Below are 17,754 nucleotides of genomic sequence, written 5' to 3' on the forward strand. Positions count from 1 at the left end.
CCTATATATCTGTCATTTTGCACATATACAAGTATAACGGTTGCTAATTTCCAGAAACTGGATTTTCTGGGTTAAAGGGTATGTATAATTTAACTTTGAGCAATACTGTCAGATTGCTCTCCAGAGCTGTACTGATTTATACTCCCCCCAATCATGTATAAGAGTGACATTTCCTGAGCAAATTCTTTTTATCATCTTCTACCATTCAGGTGACCATGCAATATACTGTAGGTTCTAAATATGCAGTATAGTCTGTAATTTGGGTATCTTATTTTCCACATAAACTCTGGCCATGCCAGACCACTAGCTACAACCTGAAACACAGTGGCACTTTCACACTATGTCCTTTCTCCTCCTCTACCACCTTTGCCTGAAATAACCTCTTCCACCCACAAACTATTCCCTTTCTCATTTTTCAAGGCCCTCTGAACAAACGTCACCTTTTACTGGTAGTTTTCCCCAATGTCTCAAACAGAATCATTCCTTCACTTACAGCCTTTATCTCTTCTCTCATCGCACTGTATTATTTATCAACCTTCTCTCTTCACAGGATTCACTTCTGAATTCTCTAAAATCTGCATAAATGTGTCCACATATACATTTTTATCACATTCTCAGAAACCACTAAGACCTGTCCAAAAAAAAAAGTTAACTACTGGCTTCCCTGGTGGCGCAGTGGTTGGGAGTCCTCCTGCCGATGCAGAGGACACGGGTTCGTGCCCCGGTCCGGGAGGATCCCACGTGCCGCGGAGCGGCTGGGCCCGTGAGCCATGGCCGCTGAGCCTGAGCATCCGGAGCCTGTGCTCCGCAGCAGGAGAGGCCACAGCAGTGAGAGGCCCGCGTACCGCAAAAAAAAAAAAAAAGTTAACGAGTGTCCTATCAGAATTATGTCAGAGGCTTTTCTTATTCTCTCATTAGCTCTAGGACTTAGAAGGGTGCCTGGCACATAGTAATGTTCAATACTGGTTACTGAACATTGAAATTAACCTGTTTTTCTTACATAACCTCTCCCCTCCACCAAAAAAAACCAGTTTAAAAATCCACGTACTTGAATAAAAGCCTTTGATGCTGGTATTATTCAGCGATTCAGCAACAATCTCCTTCAAACTGTTCTTACTCCGAGTGTCACTTGCATTCAGTTCCACGTAGCTATATCCCAATTCCTAATCAAAATATTCGACACCATTACTATCACAATGCAAATTAATAACTCACCCCCCAAAAACAAGGCAATTAAGAAAGAAAGAGTAACCATGGGTGAAAAGATAAAGTAGGATACTAACAGACAATAAGATGAACTATAATATGCCTCACATTACTAAGAGATTTTTTAAAAATATCATATACATAACATACCACACACATGTAAACACACACAAGTTTGGTCTTAAAACCTTAGCTCACATAGCACTAATCTGGAAGAGTATATTTGAACACAAGCAATTTTAAGAAGTTTGCTTCTTAAAGTCCCCAAAAGAATTAAATATAACCATCCTAAAATTTCAATAGTAGATCTAGAATTAATCTTTATTAGGATAACAAAAAGTAATTATTGACTCTTCAAGATAAACTATACAGTTAAATCATTCTTTGTCAAACTATCCCGATACACAATCTTCCTGTCAAATTGTGAGAAGTAATTTGGACTTATTTCCCAAAATTGATCATTATGTTGATCGTAAGGCATTATGAAAGACCATAATTCAATTCCCCAAAAAAGTAATGATAATAATAAAGGGAATAAAGAGCCATCTTCACAATTGTAAAGACTAGGGAAAAAATTTTTGTTTTTTTAAATGTTAAATAATAGAGTAGAAAATATATAGTTATTACACCAACTAAAAATTTATGGTCTGGTCCATACAACAAAGACTAAATGAAACCACCAGCCTATCCAACAGAGGGTTGGGAAATCCAGCAATAATTTTTTTTTTTTTGCGGTACGCGGGCCTCTCACTGTTCTGGCCTCTCCCGTTGCAGAGCACAGGCTCTGGACGCGCAGGCTCAGCGGCCATGGCTCACGAGCCCAGCCGCTCCGTGGCACGTGGGATCTTCCCAGACCGGGGCACGAACCCGCATCCCCTGCATCGGCAAGCAGACTCCCAACCACTGTGCCACCAGGGAAGCCCCAGCAATAAATTTTTAAAATATATATATTTATTTATTTATTGGGTTGGACCGGGTTTTAGTTGCGGCACGCAGGCTCCTTAGTTGCGGCATGTGAACTCTTTAGTTGCAGCATGTATGTGGGATCTATTTACCTGACCAGGGATCAAACCCAGGCCCCATGCATTGGGAGCATGGTGTCTTAACCACTGCGCCACCAGGGAAGTCCCAATCCAGCAATAAATTTAAAGTAAGTTTAAAACCTCTCATTTTATTATGCTGATACTATTTCATGTATCGTTTCATAGCATCCTGATACATGAGCCCTGCTTGGCTCTAGTGCCTCGTCCTCTCATTGTCCAGAGATATGGCAGCTGTACAGACAACAAGAGCAAAGGCAGGATCCCATAGCAGTGAAGAGTTAGACTACCTGGGTTCACACTGTGCCGCCACCCTCCTCTATAAGCCTGTTTCGTTTGTCACATGAGGATGGCAACAGTACCTATATTGAGTACACAGCATTCTTCCTACAAGGGTATATAAGATATCTGTATCTATAAGAGTCTGCAAGACATATTATCTATAAGATTATACACCCAAGGGCTTATTTGCACACTGTCTGGCACACAAGTGAATATCACCTATTATTATAATTACCAATATTTAAAAAAGGATGAAAATGACAAATACGCCCAGAACCAAAGCAAATTCTAGAGGTTTGATTTTAGAAAAGTAAGGACAGAATACCCACCTGACAAACCAGAGAAGCTGTGGTTGTTTTGCCAACACCGGGAGGGCCTGAGAGCAATGCAGCTTTAAAACTGGAGCCATCATCTTTGCCAGCAAATTTACCAAACTTTGCTGCTAGGAAGAAAGAAGTTCCAGAATGTTAACCTCTACTACCTAACAGAAATGCAGGAATGGCAGGAATAACTGCGTAAAGTTAGCATCAGAAGCACCTCCAGTTTAGTTCGAAATTTGCAGAATATTTTTTACAAAGTATAAACAACAGTTTCCAGAGCATTTAGTGAAATTCTACTCCCTATCTCACCTCCACTCAAAATAAAACACGAAAACTTTAAAACCCTGATCTGAAACAATAATCTTATAAGTTTCCTTTCCTACAAAAGCACAGGTCATGGAGCACACTACCTGGGCTCTGATCCTAACTCTACCGCTCACCAGCAGCTGGGAGAACTTCAGAAGTGACTTAACCCCTCTGTGTCTGTTTCCTCCTTTGTAAAATGAGGGTAACAATAGTAATGCGTCTAGTGGGCATGCTGTGAGGATGGACATGCTGAGCACAGAGCCTGGCATGTCTCAGTAAATACTAACAAGCACAGTCACCTACATGATCACAAAAACAATGAACTGAAAATGCTGTATCTGCAACTATCCTGCCCAGCTCAACTCCTCCCCTTATCACATGGGGACCTGGCACATAATGGGTTCTCAATTCACATACCAGGACTGAGAGAGAGATGGTTAAACCTACTTCAGGCATGGGAAAACGGACTATAGTTCACCCGAAGCCTTAAAAAGTCTTCTCTAGGTACACAAAGCACTTATACCACCTTTTATTTGGTGTTGGAAAGAGAAAAGGGGTCAGCTTAAGTTTAACCCTGTATTATTACAATTATATTATCTGTTATAAATAAAATAAACTGGCATTGTTGGCCAATGTCTAGTGACCACCTAGACATTAATAACCCGGTCATTGCTTTGGGAATTCACTATGATGCTCACTAAATTTTTCCTTCTTATTTCTCACACAGTATCGCCCAGGGCTGTGGCTGGAGCTCAAGACAACACTACTAACATTTGTGATTGGAAACTTCAGTTCCAATAATAAACACTTTGGACATTAAATATATATTGCAACTGTTCATTTTCCGTGCCTACCAAAAGTAAACATGCTACTGGGATTCTCGGGCTGCCTACTCGGTAAGCGTGCCTCAGCTTTTTATTTGCACCTTTCCTCCCAAGTCTCTCTGGCCCTCTCAGGGGTCTTGCTCTCACATGTCTCGGACCTTGGTACATGTATGCTCTCCCACCCGACACTCCCCTCCCTTCACTTCGCTAACTCCTTCTTAGTTTCCAAGTCTTAGCTTAGATATGTCTTCCTCTAGGGATGGGAATCCCTGACCACACACTTCCACCCCCTGAGGACCCTATACTTAACCCTGTAACAGTACTTAGCACAATACATTTTAATTACTGGTTTACCTACGTCTCCCTCACTGACCGGGAGTGCCTTAAAGGGGACTGTGTTTTGTTCACAATAGCATTCCCGGGGTCTAGCACAGCACCTAGGCTCAGAGCAGGCTCTCAATAAATGCTTGCTGAGAGATCAATGAACCAACTACTACACTTCCTAACACATGTGTCACTGAGCAATGACATGGTGACAGACACACAGAAAAATGAATGAAGCTGTAAAATCACCGTGTTTCTTATCTTCGGACGGACTCTTGTGCCAGTTTTGGAGCCAGCGCAGGAGTTTGTTGGCACAGCTCTGGTCACCTTGCTGTCCAATTATGGTCTTGAGCGAGGATGGCTTATATTTATCCACCCAGAGCAAATTCTCCACTTTGTTTTCACTGCTGTCATCAGCCAAATTCCTAGCCCAGCTGTCACCATTTGTTTCCTCAGCCACCTGCTCCTTGAAGTCCAGGCCTCTCTGAAACATACTTGTTTCCTTTTTTATTGACTTTATAGAGCTTTGCTTTTTGGGAGTCAGTCTGCACTTTTTAGATTCTGATTCCTTCTTAGTTGGACTAATTTTTCTTTTTCCTTGGTCATTTTTTTGGGGTGTTCTTTCCAATTTGGATTTTTCTTTCTTCATCTTAAAAATTGGAGGAAAAAAGAAACCTGATGAGATATAGAGAATTTCTATCCTTCTAAATGTACTCTAGAGGGCAATCTAAGATATCCAAATGAGCTACCCAACCTGGGTCTGTCTTTTCACAATGGACCCTGCTATTTGTGGAAATCCCCACCTTCCAAACCTTAAAAAAATTAACAGCACACCAAAAAGCACCCAAATACAATTTTAAAGATGAGAATATATTAGTTTTTTGAAAGTAGTATTATAAAATCAGTTTAAAAAAACGTAAAGGGGCTTCCCTGGTGGCGCAGTGGTTAAGAGTCCGCCTGCCGATGCAGGGGACACGGGTTTGTGCCCCGGTCCGGGAAGATCCCACATGCCGCGGAGCGGCTGGGCCCATGAGCCATGGCCGCTGAGCCTGCGCGTCCGGAGCCTGTGCTCCGCAACGGGAGAGGCCACAACAGTGAGAGGCCCGCGTACAGCAAAAAATAAAAAATAAAAAAAGGTAAAGGATTAAGAATTAGTTTTCTGACTAGTTAATATTTAATTTCTCCACAAAAACGCGTACACAAATGTTCATAGCAGCATTAGTATATTTTATACATACAAATAATTATATTATTATAGCCAAAAGAATGGAAACGACCCAAAATGGCCATCAAAAGATGAACAAATAAACAAAATGTGGTATACCCACACAATGGAATACTAATCACCAATAAAAAGGAGTGAAGCACTGATTTATACTTCAACATAGCTGAACCTTGAAAACACGATGCTAAGTGAAAAAAGCCAGAAAAAAAGACCACATATTACATGTTTCCCTTTATAGAAAATTTCCAGAACAGGCAAATCCATAGACAGAAAGTAGAGTAGTGGTTGCCAGGGGTGGGAATGAAGAGTGACTGCTAATGGGTGTAGCGTTTCTGTGGGGAGTGATGAAAATGTTCTGGAATAGACAGTGGTGACAGCTGCACAGTCTTGTGAATATACTAAAAACCACTAACATACATTTTAAAAGGGTGAATTTTATGATGTGTGAATAATGTCTCAATAAAAAGAAAAGTGCCTCTGCATTGTTGGTGGGAATGTAAATTGATACAGCCACTACGGAGAACAGTATGGAGGTTCCTCAAAAAACTAAAAACAGAACTACCATACGACCCAGCAATCCCACTACTGGGCACATACCCTGAGAAAACCATAATTCAAAAAGAGTCATGTACCACAATGTTCATTGCAGCTCTATTTACAATAGCCAGGAGATGGAAACAAGCTAGGTGTCCATCAGCAGATGAATGGATAAAGAAGATGTGGCACATATATACATTGGAATATTACTCAGCCATAAAAAGAAACGAAATTGTTATTTGTAGTGAGATGGATGGGCCTAGAGTCTGTCATACAGAGTGAAGTAAGTCAAAAAGAGAAAAACAAATACTGTATGCTAACACATATATATGGAATCTAAGAAAATAAAAAAAAAAGGTCATGATGAACCTAGGGGTAAGATGGGAATAAAGACACAGACCTACTACAGAATGGACTTGAGGATATGGGGAGGGGGAAGGGTGAGCTGTGACAAAGTGAGAGAGTGGCATGGATATATATACACTACCAAACGTAAAATAGATAGCTAGTGGGAAGCAGCCGCATAGCACAGGGAGATCAGCTCAGTGCTTTGTGACCACCTAGAGGGGTGGGATAGGGAGGGTGGGAGGGAGGGAGACACAAGAGGGAAGAGATATGGGAACATATGTATATGTATAACTGATTCACTTTGTTATAAAGCAGAAACTAACACACCATTGTAAAGCAATTATACTCCAATAAAGATGTTAAAAAAAAAAAAAAAGTGCCTCTTTACCAGTGAGTGGGTGCTAAAATTAGTGGGTGAATGTTTGAGGAACAACAAGGTATTAAAGTATCTCCCCAAGATATTTATCAGTTACAAAGGGGAAAAACTGTCACTTCACTGGTGGGAAAGGCAGGCAGAAATCATCTTAACCAAGTAACAAAGGTTAACATCACCAGTAATAAGACATACCAACATTATGCACAGCTGATACGATACACTGAGGAGGACAGAGTATCACTTATGTGGTCTTCTTTGCCAAAAATGCATAACCTCAATCTAACCATGAGAAAACATCAACAACCCAAACTGAGAGACATTCTACAAAACAACTGACTAGTACTCATCAAATCAAGGTCATAAAAAGACAAGGAAAGACTTAAGGAACTATCCTAGATTGGAGGAGACTAAGAAGACACAACTCAGTGCAGTGTGGGATCCTAAGGATAACGGGGGGGAATTGTGAAGTTAACAGCATGGCATCAATGTTAACCTCCTGGTGTTGATAACTGTATTACGGCTATGTAAGCTGTCAACATTAGGGGACACTGATGACGGGCTAGTCCAAATCATTCTCCAAGATTTTTCCAACTGGAATAAATCGGAAGACCACCTCACCACTTGGATGACAGAGCTGGGGACATTTAACTTGGGCTGCTGGCACCCCTGTGTCCTACACGTGGAAAAGACCTGTATATAGTGGAAATGAATAAAGCTAACACTAGGAGAAGTAGAGAGACAGAAACTGAAAGGGTCCTAAAAGCACTGCAGTCTGTACATGCAGTAGTTCCTGCATCCGACTGCCCAGAGTTTAGTTATGTGAGTCAAAATTCTTCCCTTTTTGCTAAAGCTAATATCGGCTCGGTTTCTGTCACAACTGGAAAAGTCCTAATATAGTTCTAAATGAAAATATTATCATGCTGATACCTATAGTATATCCTTCAAAGAACTCTTAAGCAAGAACCTTTGCACAATGTTATTGCAAGAATATGGAAAATATGGACGGTTTAAGTAGATATGGTAAGTGCAATACAAGGTCCCCTCTCCCTCCTCATACTCCTTTGAGAAAGGTAAGGAAACACGTCAAAGACAACAGCCTACAGCACAGTCCACCACTCAAAAGGAAATAAGGTAAGTTCATCTGTGGTAGAAGGAAAAGTTAATTTTTTAGCCCACAGACCTGCATCCAGCCAAGAAATGTCTCTATGAAACAGGGAAGTTGCTATACACCAACTTAAAGTCAAGTTCATTGTATACAAACCTCAGCTTCAGCTGCTATTTCATACTTGGACTTCTTGCCTGGCATAGTTCGAATCAGATTCAATAGGCCATCTTCATCAATAATTTTTGTTCCCAAGGCTGCTGCCTATTAATTAAAAATGCAAATCATTGAAACCATTACTTTCTGTAAAAAAAAAAATATGATTCCCAAACTTGTCAGAAGGTGAAAAACCACATTTGTAAATTAGATAACACTGGAATATTTTCTAAAACCATGTGCATGAAAAAGTATCATTAAAAAGAAAGAAAATAGGGCTTCCCTGGTGGCGCAGTGGTTGAGAGTCCGCCTGCCGATGCAGGGGGCGCGGGTTCATGCCCCGGTCCAGGAGGATCCCACGTGCCGCGGAGCGGCTGGGCCCGTGAGCCATGGCCGCTGAGCCTGTGCATCCGGAGCCTATGCTCCGCAACGGGAGAGGCCACAACAGTGAGAGGCCCGCATACCGCAAAAAAAAGAAAATAACAGATACCTCCTCTAAGAGTGGTGGGTTGGCACCTGAGGTATCACACTGCCACTTCCGTGGATTGCTTTACCTTTCCCTCTGCCCTACAAAGGTCAAAGCCACTAGGGTCAAAGCCATATCGGCTGGCAGACACTCTCCTCTACCTTATCCCTGCTAACAGAACTCCAATGTGTCCATCTCCAAGTGATGACTTATGATTGGTCTGAGAATCAGAAAAGTCCTCATCCTCCCCAACCTCTCGTGTAGCTGTGAATGGCCATGTGACAGCTCCGGCCAATGAGACTTAAGTGGAATTCTGTAAGAGGTGTTTCCAGGGAAACTCTTATAAGGTCAGTCACACCTAGTATAACATCTTGTCACTGCTCCCTATTTCCTGCCTTATATGTGAACTTGAGAGTGGCAGCTACCTTGCAACACAAGGCAACGTGCATGAAGACAGAAGTGGAGGATGGAACTAAGTCTAGCTACATCACCGAGGTGCTGAACCATCCCCCGCAACTGCCTGCCTCTGCAATTCTCATAAGGTAAGGAAATAAGCAGCTATTTGTCAAAACCACAGTTAGTCAGGTATTCTATTACTTGGAACTAAATGCAATACTACCCAACAGACCTTCCAATAAAAAGATCTTCCAGTTAAAAAACTGAAGATGGAGTCCACAGCAGCATATATAGGTATACTTAGGACTAGAAAAAGAAGAAAACTTCATTTGCTTCTATCTTCAAAACAAGATTTTGACTAGAATAGTACGCTAAGAAAGCCAAGTAAATAGGAACTGTGCCTTCAACTGGAAAACCAAAATCCCAGGATCAAAGCCAAACAACATTTCTGTGGAGAAGAAATAATGTAGTGAAGAAATTACTTTTCCATTTTTTTCCTTCGTCTCACTCCGTGTAAAGGACATTATACTACATATGGTCACATGAAGAGCCCGCCAAGGCAAGCAGCCTACTTCACTGTGCTGAGAACACAGCAGTACCCACCTTATCACTCTTGGACTGACCACTATCACGACCCATGACAAGGTAGTTTGTTTTCTTGCTGACATTTCCTGTTACTTTTCCCCCATAACGCTCAATTAGAGACTTGGCCTCATCTCGTTCAATGGACTCCAGCACTCCTGTGATTACAAACGTAAGGCCTTCCAAGCAATTTTCAGCTCCCTAAAAACCAAAGTGTTCAAGCAGAGAGGAAATTACATGGCAGCTTTCCAAAGAAATATTTGGCATCAAAGCTACAGGAAGTTGATTTTTCTCATTTGACATCATAAATAATCTCAGCATGAAAAAATTTACAGGAAATTTACAACAAATAAGCAGGAACAAATTAAATCCTGAGAAATTCTTATGTAGGTTAACATTTAATAAACTTATAAAACCAGCAAAAAAAATATACGTCCAACGTGGTTAGGAAAGTGTATTAAAATTATCCATTCATACTATTTTCATTTTTTTTAATTTAAACTACTAGTTAACTTGTAACACTTTAACAACCAGATGCAATGTACCTACAGAATATCTTGCTATTGTTAAAAAATGAAAGTTTCAATTCTGAAAAAACTAAACAAGTTTGAGCTCCTGCCCTTCTCTCTGGCTGTTTCCCCTATGATAGTAAATCTAACAACCTACGAGCAACTTAAAGGCAATAGCACATAATCTCTTGATTGGAAAGTTAACTTGATAATACAAAAGACATGCGCCAAAGAGAGCCAAGTCCTACAGATTTTGCCTCTTCCATTGAAGCTACTTCACTTCTCAGCCCTTTCACTGCTACTAGCCTGGACAAGTCACTATTATTTCTCACCACCTCCCCTAACTGATCTCCCTATATTTATTCCTCCCCCTCCACTGCATTCTATATTCAGCAGCCAGAGTGCTCTCCTTGAAATGCAAACCTGGTCATACTTTTCCCCCACTTACAACTCCTCTTAGGGCCAGGTTCCTCTGTTACACCCCCTAAAAGAATCTCGGATTGTTCCCTTATGGTACATATCACAACTATAATTAAATAATAATTTACTTAATGTCTCTTTCCTGAGTTAGACCATAAGCACCATGAAGGCAAAGAGCATTAATCTTGTGACTGCCGTAGCCTATCTCCTAATTCGTAAAGATGGTGACTAAGGCTTTTCTGTTCATTTTTAATTATTAATTCTCTGCTACTATAAACATAGTAAATACATACATGGACCCACAGGCCAGAGGCCATGACATATCCTCTCAGTACTCTTACCTTTGGTATCTCTTTGGAGCCCAGAGCTTTGGGACCTTCTCGATTTAAGTAGCTTCGATAAGCTTGATAATTAGTTCGTCTCTTTTCAGAATCTTCAGGACTTATAGACTTTGGGGAGAGGGAGAGGAAACTGAATAAAGTCATGCAAATTTAATGTAAAATTAAAAATACATATCAATAAATAAACATTAAGTCACTTCAGTGTTTGGTCCTGATATTAACAATTTTAGCTACAGAGGTACTCCCCAATTTACACGTGCCTGGCTTATAAACATCCCTGCCATCAGCCCTTCTCAAACCTTTTGACTCTCTCTAAAGGCACGTACCTCAGGGTAGATTGGGTGTATAAGCCAAGTTGCCAGCCCCAAGCAAAAAAAACGAAAAGGGGGACTTCCCGGGTGGCACAGTGGTTAAGAATCCGCCTGCCAATGCAGGGGAAACGGGTTCAAGCCCTGGTCCGGGAAGATCCCACATGCCGTGCAGCAACTAAGCCCATGCACCACAGCTACTGAGCCTGTGCTCTACAGCCTGCGAGCCACAACTACTGAGCCCACGTGTCACAACTACTGAAGCCTGTGCACCTAGAGCCCGTGCTCCGCAGCAAGAGAAGCCACCGCAATGAGAAGCCCACGCACCGCAATGAAGAGTAACCCCTGCTCGCCACAACTAGTGAAAGCCTGCACGCAGCAACGAAGACCCAATGCGGCCAAAAATAAATAAATAAATTTATTTTTTTTAAAAAAAGTACTATAATGACTTATAAAGTTAGAAATAAAACTTGAAAACAATCAAACCAAGATCAACACACAGCCCCCAAATGATATGCTTTTAGAAAACTTATACCTCTTTTTTAGCTGGAGAACTTTTGATTTTCTTAGGAGTTCTTGTCTCTTTCAACTCAATGGCATTTTCTTTTCTTTTTGAGGCCATAGGCTCTGTTTCTTTATTAGAACTTTCTTCTTTTTTTTTCAGTGGTGCCAGCTTGGAACTGGTTTTTGGAGAAGAAGTTTCTCCTATTTTATGAGTGGATGACCTGGAATGTTGCTGAGATTCTTTTGAACTTTCACATTTAGTTTGCTTCTTAGGACTGCAGTTCTTTCTGTCATCTGAAAATTGTTCTGTTTTTATTAGGAAGAAGGAAAAGATTATGATTGTTGTTTTGGGAAAATGATACCCAATATAAAGATTATTTTTTCATTTTTCAACTGAATAATCTTAGTAGGACACAACGTCATATGGTGACTTCATAACATGCACATTAAGATTTTAGTTCTTCGGGGCTTCCCTGGTGGCGCAGTGGTTGGGGGTCCGCCTGCCGATGCAGGGGACACGGGTTCGTGCCCCGGTCCGGGAAGATCCCACATACTGTGGAGCGGCTGGGCCCGTAAGCCATGGCCGCTGAGCCTGCGCGTCCGGAGCCTGTGCTCCACAACGGGAGAGGCCACAACAGTGAGAGGCCCGCATACCACAAAAAAAAAAAAAATTAAACATCTGTATATTACTTCTTTGTATAACCAGTTCAAATTAAGAGATCTGCCTTTTTCAATATAAATTACTCACTAATTGAAATAATACGGTAAACTACATCTGAGAACATGGACTTTATTCCACAGATAAACGTCAATGATCTGAAATTCACACAGAAAAGTTGCTAATTAAAATATGTCACATAAAAATTTCTGTTTGTAATAAAATCTGAAAGAATCTTGGGATTTCAAGACTAAAATTATATGAACAGATATACTTATAAGATTAAGCCCATCTATATTAACAGATGGTTAGATATCAGGACCACTAAAAAAAAACCCGAAAAGCTACAGACAACCAGCAGAAGAGCTTCGGATGACCTGGATAACTATGAGCCAACTCTATGAGCCTGAAACATCTAGTCTTTTGTCTTCATGTATTGAAGTCCACACAGTTGCACTACACTTGGAAATAAACATGAAGCCAAGAGCTATGATACATTTCTCGCAATCAGAGCAGACAGGCATTCTACACCAACTAATATCCAAACAGCTTTCCAGGTATCTAAGTAGAACATGCTCCAGTACTCCTATGAAGTATCTATCTAAGAATACCAGGCAATTATTCAATTTATCTTCGATAAAGATAAATGTTCCAGCTTACTTTTTTCTGCTAGTTTTACCTTTATGAGGATATTTAGGTTTTTCTGCTTTACATAAACTGGCTTGCACAGATGAAAACGTCTCTCTCTCTCCTGGGTCCTTTTGAGCCTAAGAAAACGTAAAAAGTGTCAAATGTGACAAATAACAGGAAAACTGTCACCACAAAATATGTTGTTAAAATCAACCAAACATTAAGGGTCATCTTCCAAAGTAGAGGAACAATACAATAAATTTTCATTCATTTATACACAAAATTTCTGGGGCAAATGAAACATGTTTTAGTACTTTTAATTTTACAGATGAGGAAACAGATGAAAGGGTATAAAAAATACATCTATAAAAAATTATGCCAGTTGTTCCCCACTTGTGAGTCTGAAAATGAAAGCCTTGTTTCTGCTGGTTTCATCTCCAGTCTCAAATTGTTAGCATTATGCAGTTAAAAACTAAAATCTAAACCCAAAAGACTAAATTAAAAACAATCTAAAGATCAAAAGAAAAATAAAGAGTATTTTCTCAAGAGAAAAAAATGTCCATTCTCTTCACTGCTCCTTCAAAACTCTCCATTTTACAAAGAGGTCACAAGCTGGGGTGCATGACACAGCATATTTTTAAAATAATTCTAATTTAAATGCCTTTAGATGAAGTAAGGCATTTCAAATGACAGAGTTCCCACCATACCTTATTGTGTTATACCTGCCTGCTGTAAAATCTTTTAGTCAGGTATTGATAATGACAATATTAATAGAATGTGATTCAACAGAAATAAGGCTAATTATTTGGAGATCAAGTGCTTGAAGAAAAAAATCTTGATGCTTTCAGAGAGTCCCAAAAATACACTCATTATTATTTGAGACTGTCCTAATACAGATCTTAAAGTTAGCTAACTAGAAACAGCAAAATTATGTTTTTAAAAAGACAGTAATTAATATTAAAGGTATTAACTTTAGATTCCATTGGAATCTTTATAAATGTTATTCTCTGAACAAGTACATGAGAACCCCTTTGTGACAGACAGTAAGTAAAAGTTACAACTTGTTGTTTTGTGAAGAAGGGTTTTGGTTGGCTGTGGCTCTATCAACCTTCCTTTAGGAAGAAGAAGTTTCTCAATGAGCTTCTCCAAAAACATTTTTATAAATGAAAATAATTTAGCTTCTCTCTAGCAGAGTTATTCATGGTTATATCTCCAGAGCCTAGACTACACAGGTCTGAAAGGGCACACTGATCTGTACTGTATATTCAGAGTGCAAACAGCCTGGTAAAACACCACCTTTTTGGTCTTGGGTTCTTCATCCAACAAGGCCAATGTTCTGGCAAACTCTTCATCTTCATGCAGTTGTCTCTCTAGCTGTAAAAAGTGTCAACACAGTGAGCTGCTTTTTTTCTTTTTGTAAATGAAAAGTTTTAAAATGTGTGGTTCATGATACTTAAAAGAAACTGGAAAAACATTTCCCAGAAAGTAACTAGGACATTTTTTCACTTAATAGCTGAGTATCACAAGTTTGTTTCGTGAAGCCAAATTAGACTGCAGAACATATATTTCTAGTTTTGCAGGCCTGATAGATAAATTGAGCATAAAGTTCCAAGTCTTTAGCTTTTTCTTAATGGTCCCAATGCAACACTTACAGATCTCTCATCTCTATTTATTTTAAACTCTAAAAAGAGTTCAGGAGAGAATCACTATCCTAACAGAAAAACAATAGCCATGTGGGGGACGTGGGGGGCACACAAAGAAATGAATCTATAAAGCAAGAAAATTATATACCTTCTTTGCACACACAGTAAGATACATACTAATGCAACTATCACTAATATCATCAAACTTCTATTTTCAATTACTAATTCAAATGTATCTGTTCTGATATTTTTTTTAATTGAAGTACAGTAGACTTAATAGTACATTAGTTTCAGGGGTACAACACAGTAGTAATTTATCTGTCCTGACTTTTGAAAATTTAAGTCATTATATCAGAAGTTTTCCTAAAATGCTAATGTAACACGCAGACATTCACCTCGCTGTTATTTCCAAATATTTTTACTTTCAGTAAAATGGAGCTCTTCCAGAAGAGAACGTGTGGAAGTAGAATGTATTTCTCATTATATATGAGAAACAGGACCCAAACAGGATTCTGAAAGAATGTGATAGAAATGGGAAAACAGAGGATTGTGATACAAACTGCCACACCTGGTTTGGAAAGGACAGGGTAAGCCTCCAGTATTTCAGACAGATAAGAAGTCAGGTCCCTAAAAAAATCACTTCATGATTTTACCTAGGCCATCTGTCCTACCCTGAGTCATGTGGATATCTGTATGTAGTTTATAAAATTCAGTGTCGTCAATAAGATGGAAAAAGATTTTGAAAACACAAACTATAAACTGCCAAATTAATAAAACGTGAACAGTCAGTATTACTATTTCAGAAGACTAGAATACTGTTCTCTCAAAACAATTGTTATCAAGAGCCTCTTCTTTGTATATGTATAGCTGATTCACTTTGCTATAAAGCAGAAGCTAACACACCATTGTAAAGCAATTATACTCCAATAAAGATGTTTTTAAAAAAAAAAGAGCCTCTTCTTTGCCAAACACTAAGATGAACACTGATGTCACAATAGTTGAGACATAAACAGCCCTGGTAGGTAGAGTTTAAAGTCTACATACAGGAAGACACTGAAATAGCAATTTAAGAAGACACAAATAAACGTTAATAGTAGCTACAGGGCATACAGGAGGGATTTCTAACATAGTTTAGGGAATATGAGAAAGTGGCACTTAAGCTAATAAACAGGAAGGAGGTTCAAAGAGCAGGTACCAAGGTCTAAAGTCTCTGACAGAGACAACACTCCCCCTTGAAATACCTTCTTCACTTGGCTTACATAAAATACCAAGCTTTCCTTATTGTCCTACTTCACTAGCCACTTTCTTTAAATCTCCTCTGCTGGATCATCCTTCTCTTCCTGACCTCTCATTGTTAACAGTGCCCCAGAGCTCAATCCTGAGACTTCTTTTCTGTTTACATTCTCTCCCCATGATCTCATCTAGTTACATTGGTTTTAATACCATTCAAATGTTAATGATCCCAAATAAACATCTTCAGTTTAGACCTCTCCCCTGAGCTCCAGATTCTTCTACCCAACTACCCACTCTGCATATCCATTTGGAAGCCTATTAGGCATCTCAAACTTATGTGCGAAACAGAATTCTTGATTTTCTTGTACCAGTGTTCCAGTCTTAATAAATGATATCACCAGGGCTTAGCTGGTGGCGCAGTGGTTGAGAGTCCGCCTGCCGATGTGGGGGACACGGGTTCGTGTCCCGGTCTGGGAAGATCCCACATGCCGCGGAGCGGCTGGGCCCGTGAGCCATGGCCACTGAGCCTGCGTGTCCGGAGCCTGTGCTCCGCAACGGGAGAGGCCACAGCAGTGAGAGGCCCGCGTACCGCAAAAAAAAAAAAAAAAAAAAGTGATATCACCATTCACCCAGCTGCTCAAGCCAAAAAACATGGAGTCACCTTTAAATCTTCTCTTTCCCTCATACCTTACGTCCAGTCTATCTGCAACAACTTGAAGGTTGCACCTTCAAAGCATATACAGATGATGACCACTTCTCACTACCTCTTCCGTTACCCCCATCCTGGTACAAGCCAACATCTTCTCTCACCTCCCCTACCCTAACAGTCTCCAAAATGATCTGCTTTTGTTCTTGCCCACCGTGGTTTCTTTAGCTTCAGAGCAGCCAGAATAATTTTCTTTTAAGAGCCATCAAAAGTCATGTCATTTCTCTATTCAATACTCCAATGGCTTCTCATCTCACAGAGACTAAAATCCGAACTCCTTACCATCCCAAGTCCTTCTGGTAGGTACCAAAGACCAGTCATGACATAACAGGATTTGCTGCTGGCCATTTCTTCCAAACTCATCAAACTCAAACATTTCTACCTCAGGATGCTTACACCTGCTATTCTCTATGTTTAGAGGAAACCTTCCTCCAGGTAGAAGGAAGCCCCATGGCTCACCATTATCATGAATTATGTGCCCCAATGTCACTTCCTCAGAGGGGTTTTCCTAACCCCTGTATTTCAAATAGAACACTCATAACCCCACTGATCACACCAAACATCTATTCCTTTACTTTTCCTCGTGGCATTTATAATGATCTGACTTTTTTTTTTTTTTAATTTCAGTATCCTTAACACCTAGAAGTGTGCCACGCACTCAGTAAGTGCTCGATAAATACTTACTGAATGAATATAACAGGTTCACTACAAAGGGCACACTGAACTGAAGATAGATTTAGAGATCACCAGCATATGCACTGTACTTAAAGCCAGAGGAGTAGATGAGATTGCCCAGAGGGGAAAGAGAAGAGATATGACCAAGTTAAATTATTTTAACTATTCTAAAGGAGGCTTCCATTCAAAGAAATCTAATAATAAATCTTTAGTTATCCCCTGCTCTCATCATTTATCTTTCATATAAACTTAGATTTTCATATAGTATTAGATTTTAACTTATTTTACACATAACTCTTAAAATGAGGCTCAATCCAAAATGAAACTAGAACTATCTTAATTGCCTGCCTGGGTAGACTAAATAGCAAGTGACAACATCAAGGTGCTAATGAAATCTAAAGAAAATGCTAATACCTCTGCATCTTCATCAAGTTGCAATTGCTTGGCGATGGCTTCATCATTTAATCTGGAATCATCTGCATTTTGTGAAGGCTATATTTCAAGGAAAATCAAGCAAGATCAGCATAAACCTTAAGTTCAAAGTAAGGTGCTTTTTCTTAACTATAGCTAAGTAAATACACCAATGAGAGATAAATGTACCAGTTATGAAACAGACTCAATGGACACCAGCCAAAAA

At 39.8% G+C, this 17,754-nt stretch overlaps 2 protein-coding genes across 3 annotated transcripts in view; one reads left to right on the top strand and one right to left on the bottom strand.

Moving 5' to 3' along the window:
- RFC1 (replication factor C subunit 1) overlaps positions 1–17,754 on the bottom strand; it is an 83,595-nt gene that overhangs the window by 20,795 nt on the left and 45,046 nt on the right. Inside the window, exons 6-15 of one of the 2 annotated variants that reach the window (XM_079919101.1) lie at positions 17,532–17,609; positions 14,157–14,234; positions 12,910–12,997; positions 11,604–11,878; positions 10,761–10,868; positions 9,512–9,691; positions 8,050–8,154; positions 4,552–4,951; positions 2,858–2,967; positions 1,049–1,163 (exon numbers count right to left, since the gene is read on the bottom strand). In XM_079919101.1, the coding sequence (XP_079775227.1) occupies positions 1,049–1,163; positions 2,858–2,967; positions 4,552–4,951; positions 8,050–8,154; positions 9,512–9,691; positions 10,761–10,868; positions 11,604–11,878; positions 12,910–12,997; positions 14,157–14,234; positions 17,532–17,609 (1,537 nt within the window). Of the gene's footprint in view, positions 1–1,048; positions 1,164–2,857; positions 2,971–4,551; positions 4,952–8,049; positions 8,155–9,511; positions 9,692–10,760; positions 10,869–11,603; positions 11,879–12,909; positions 12,998–14,156; positions 14,235–17,531; positions 17,610–17,754 lie in introns of both variants that reach the window. The other variant, XM_079919100.1, reaches the window with a different exon arrangement.
- LOC307185216 (SCAN domain-containing protein 3-like) overlaps positions 1–17,754 on the top strand; it is a 546,171-nt gene that overhangs the window by 14,038 nt on the left and 514,379 nt on the right. The window lies entirely within an intron of this gene.

The sequence above is a fragment of the Stenella coeruleoalba genome, assembly GCF_951394435.1.
Source record: "Stenella coeruleoalba genome assembly, chromosome: 4".
In the NCBI taxonomy this organism is placed as follows: domain Eukaryota; kingdom Metazoa; phylum Chordata; class Mammalia; order Artiodactyla; family Delphinidae; genus Stenella; species Stenella coeruleoalba.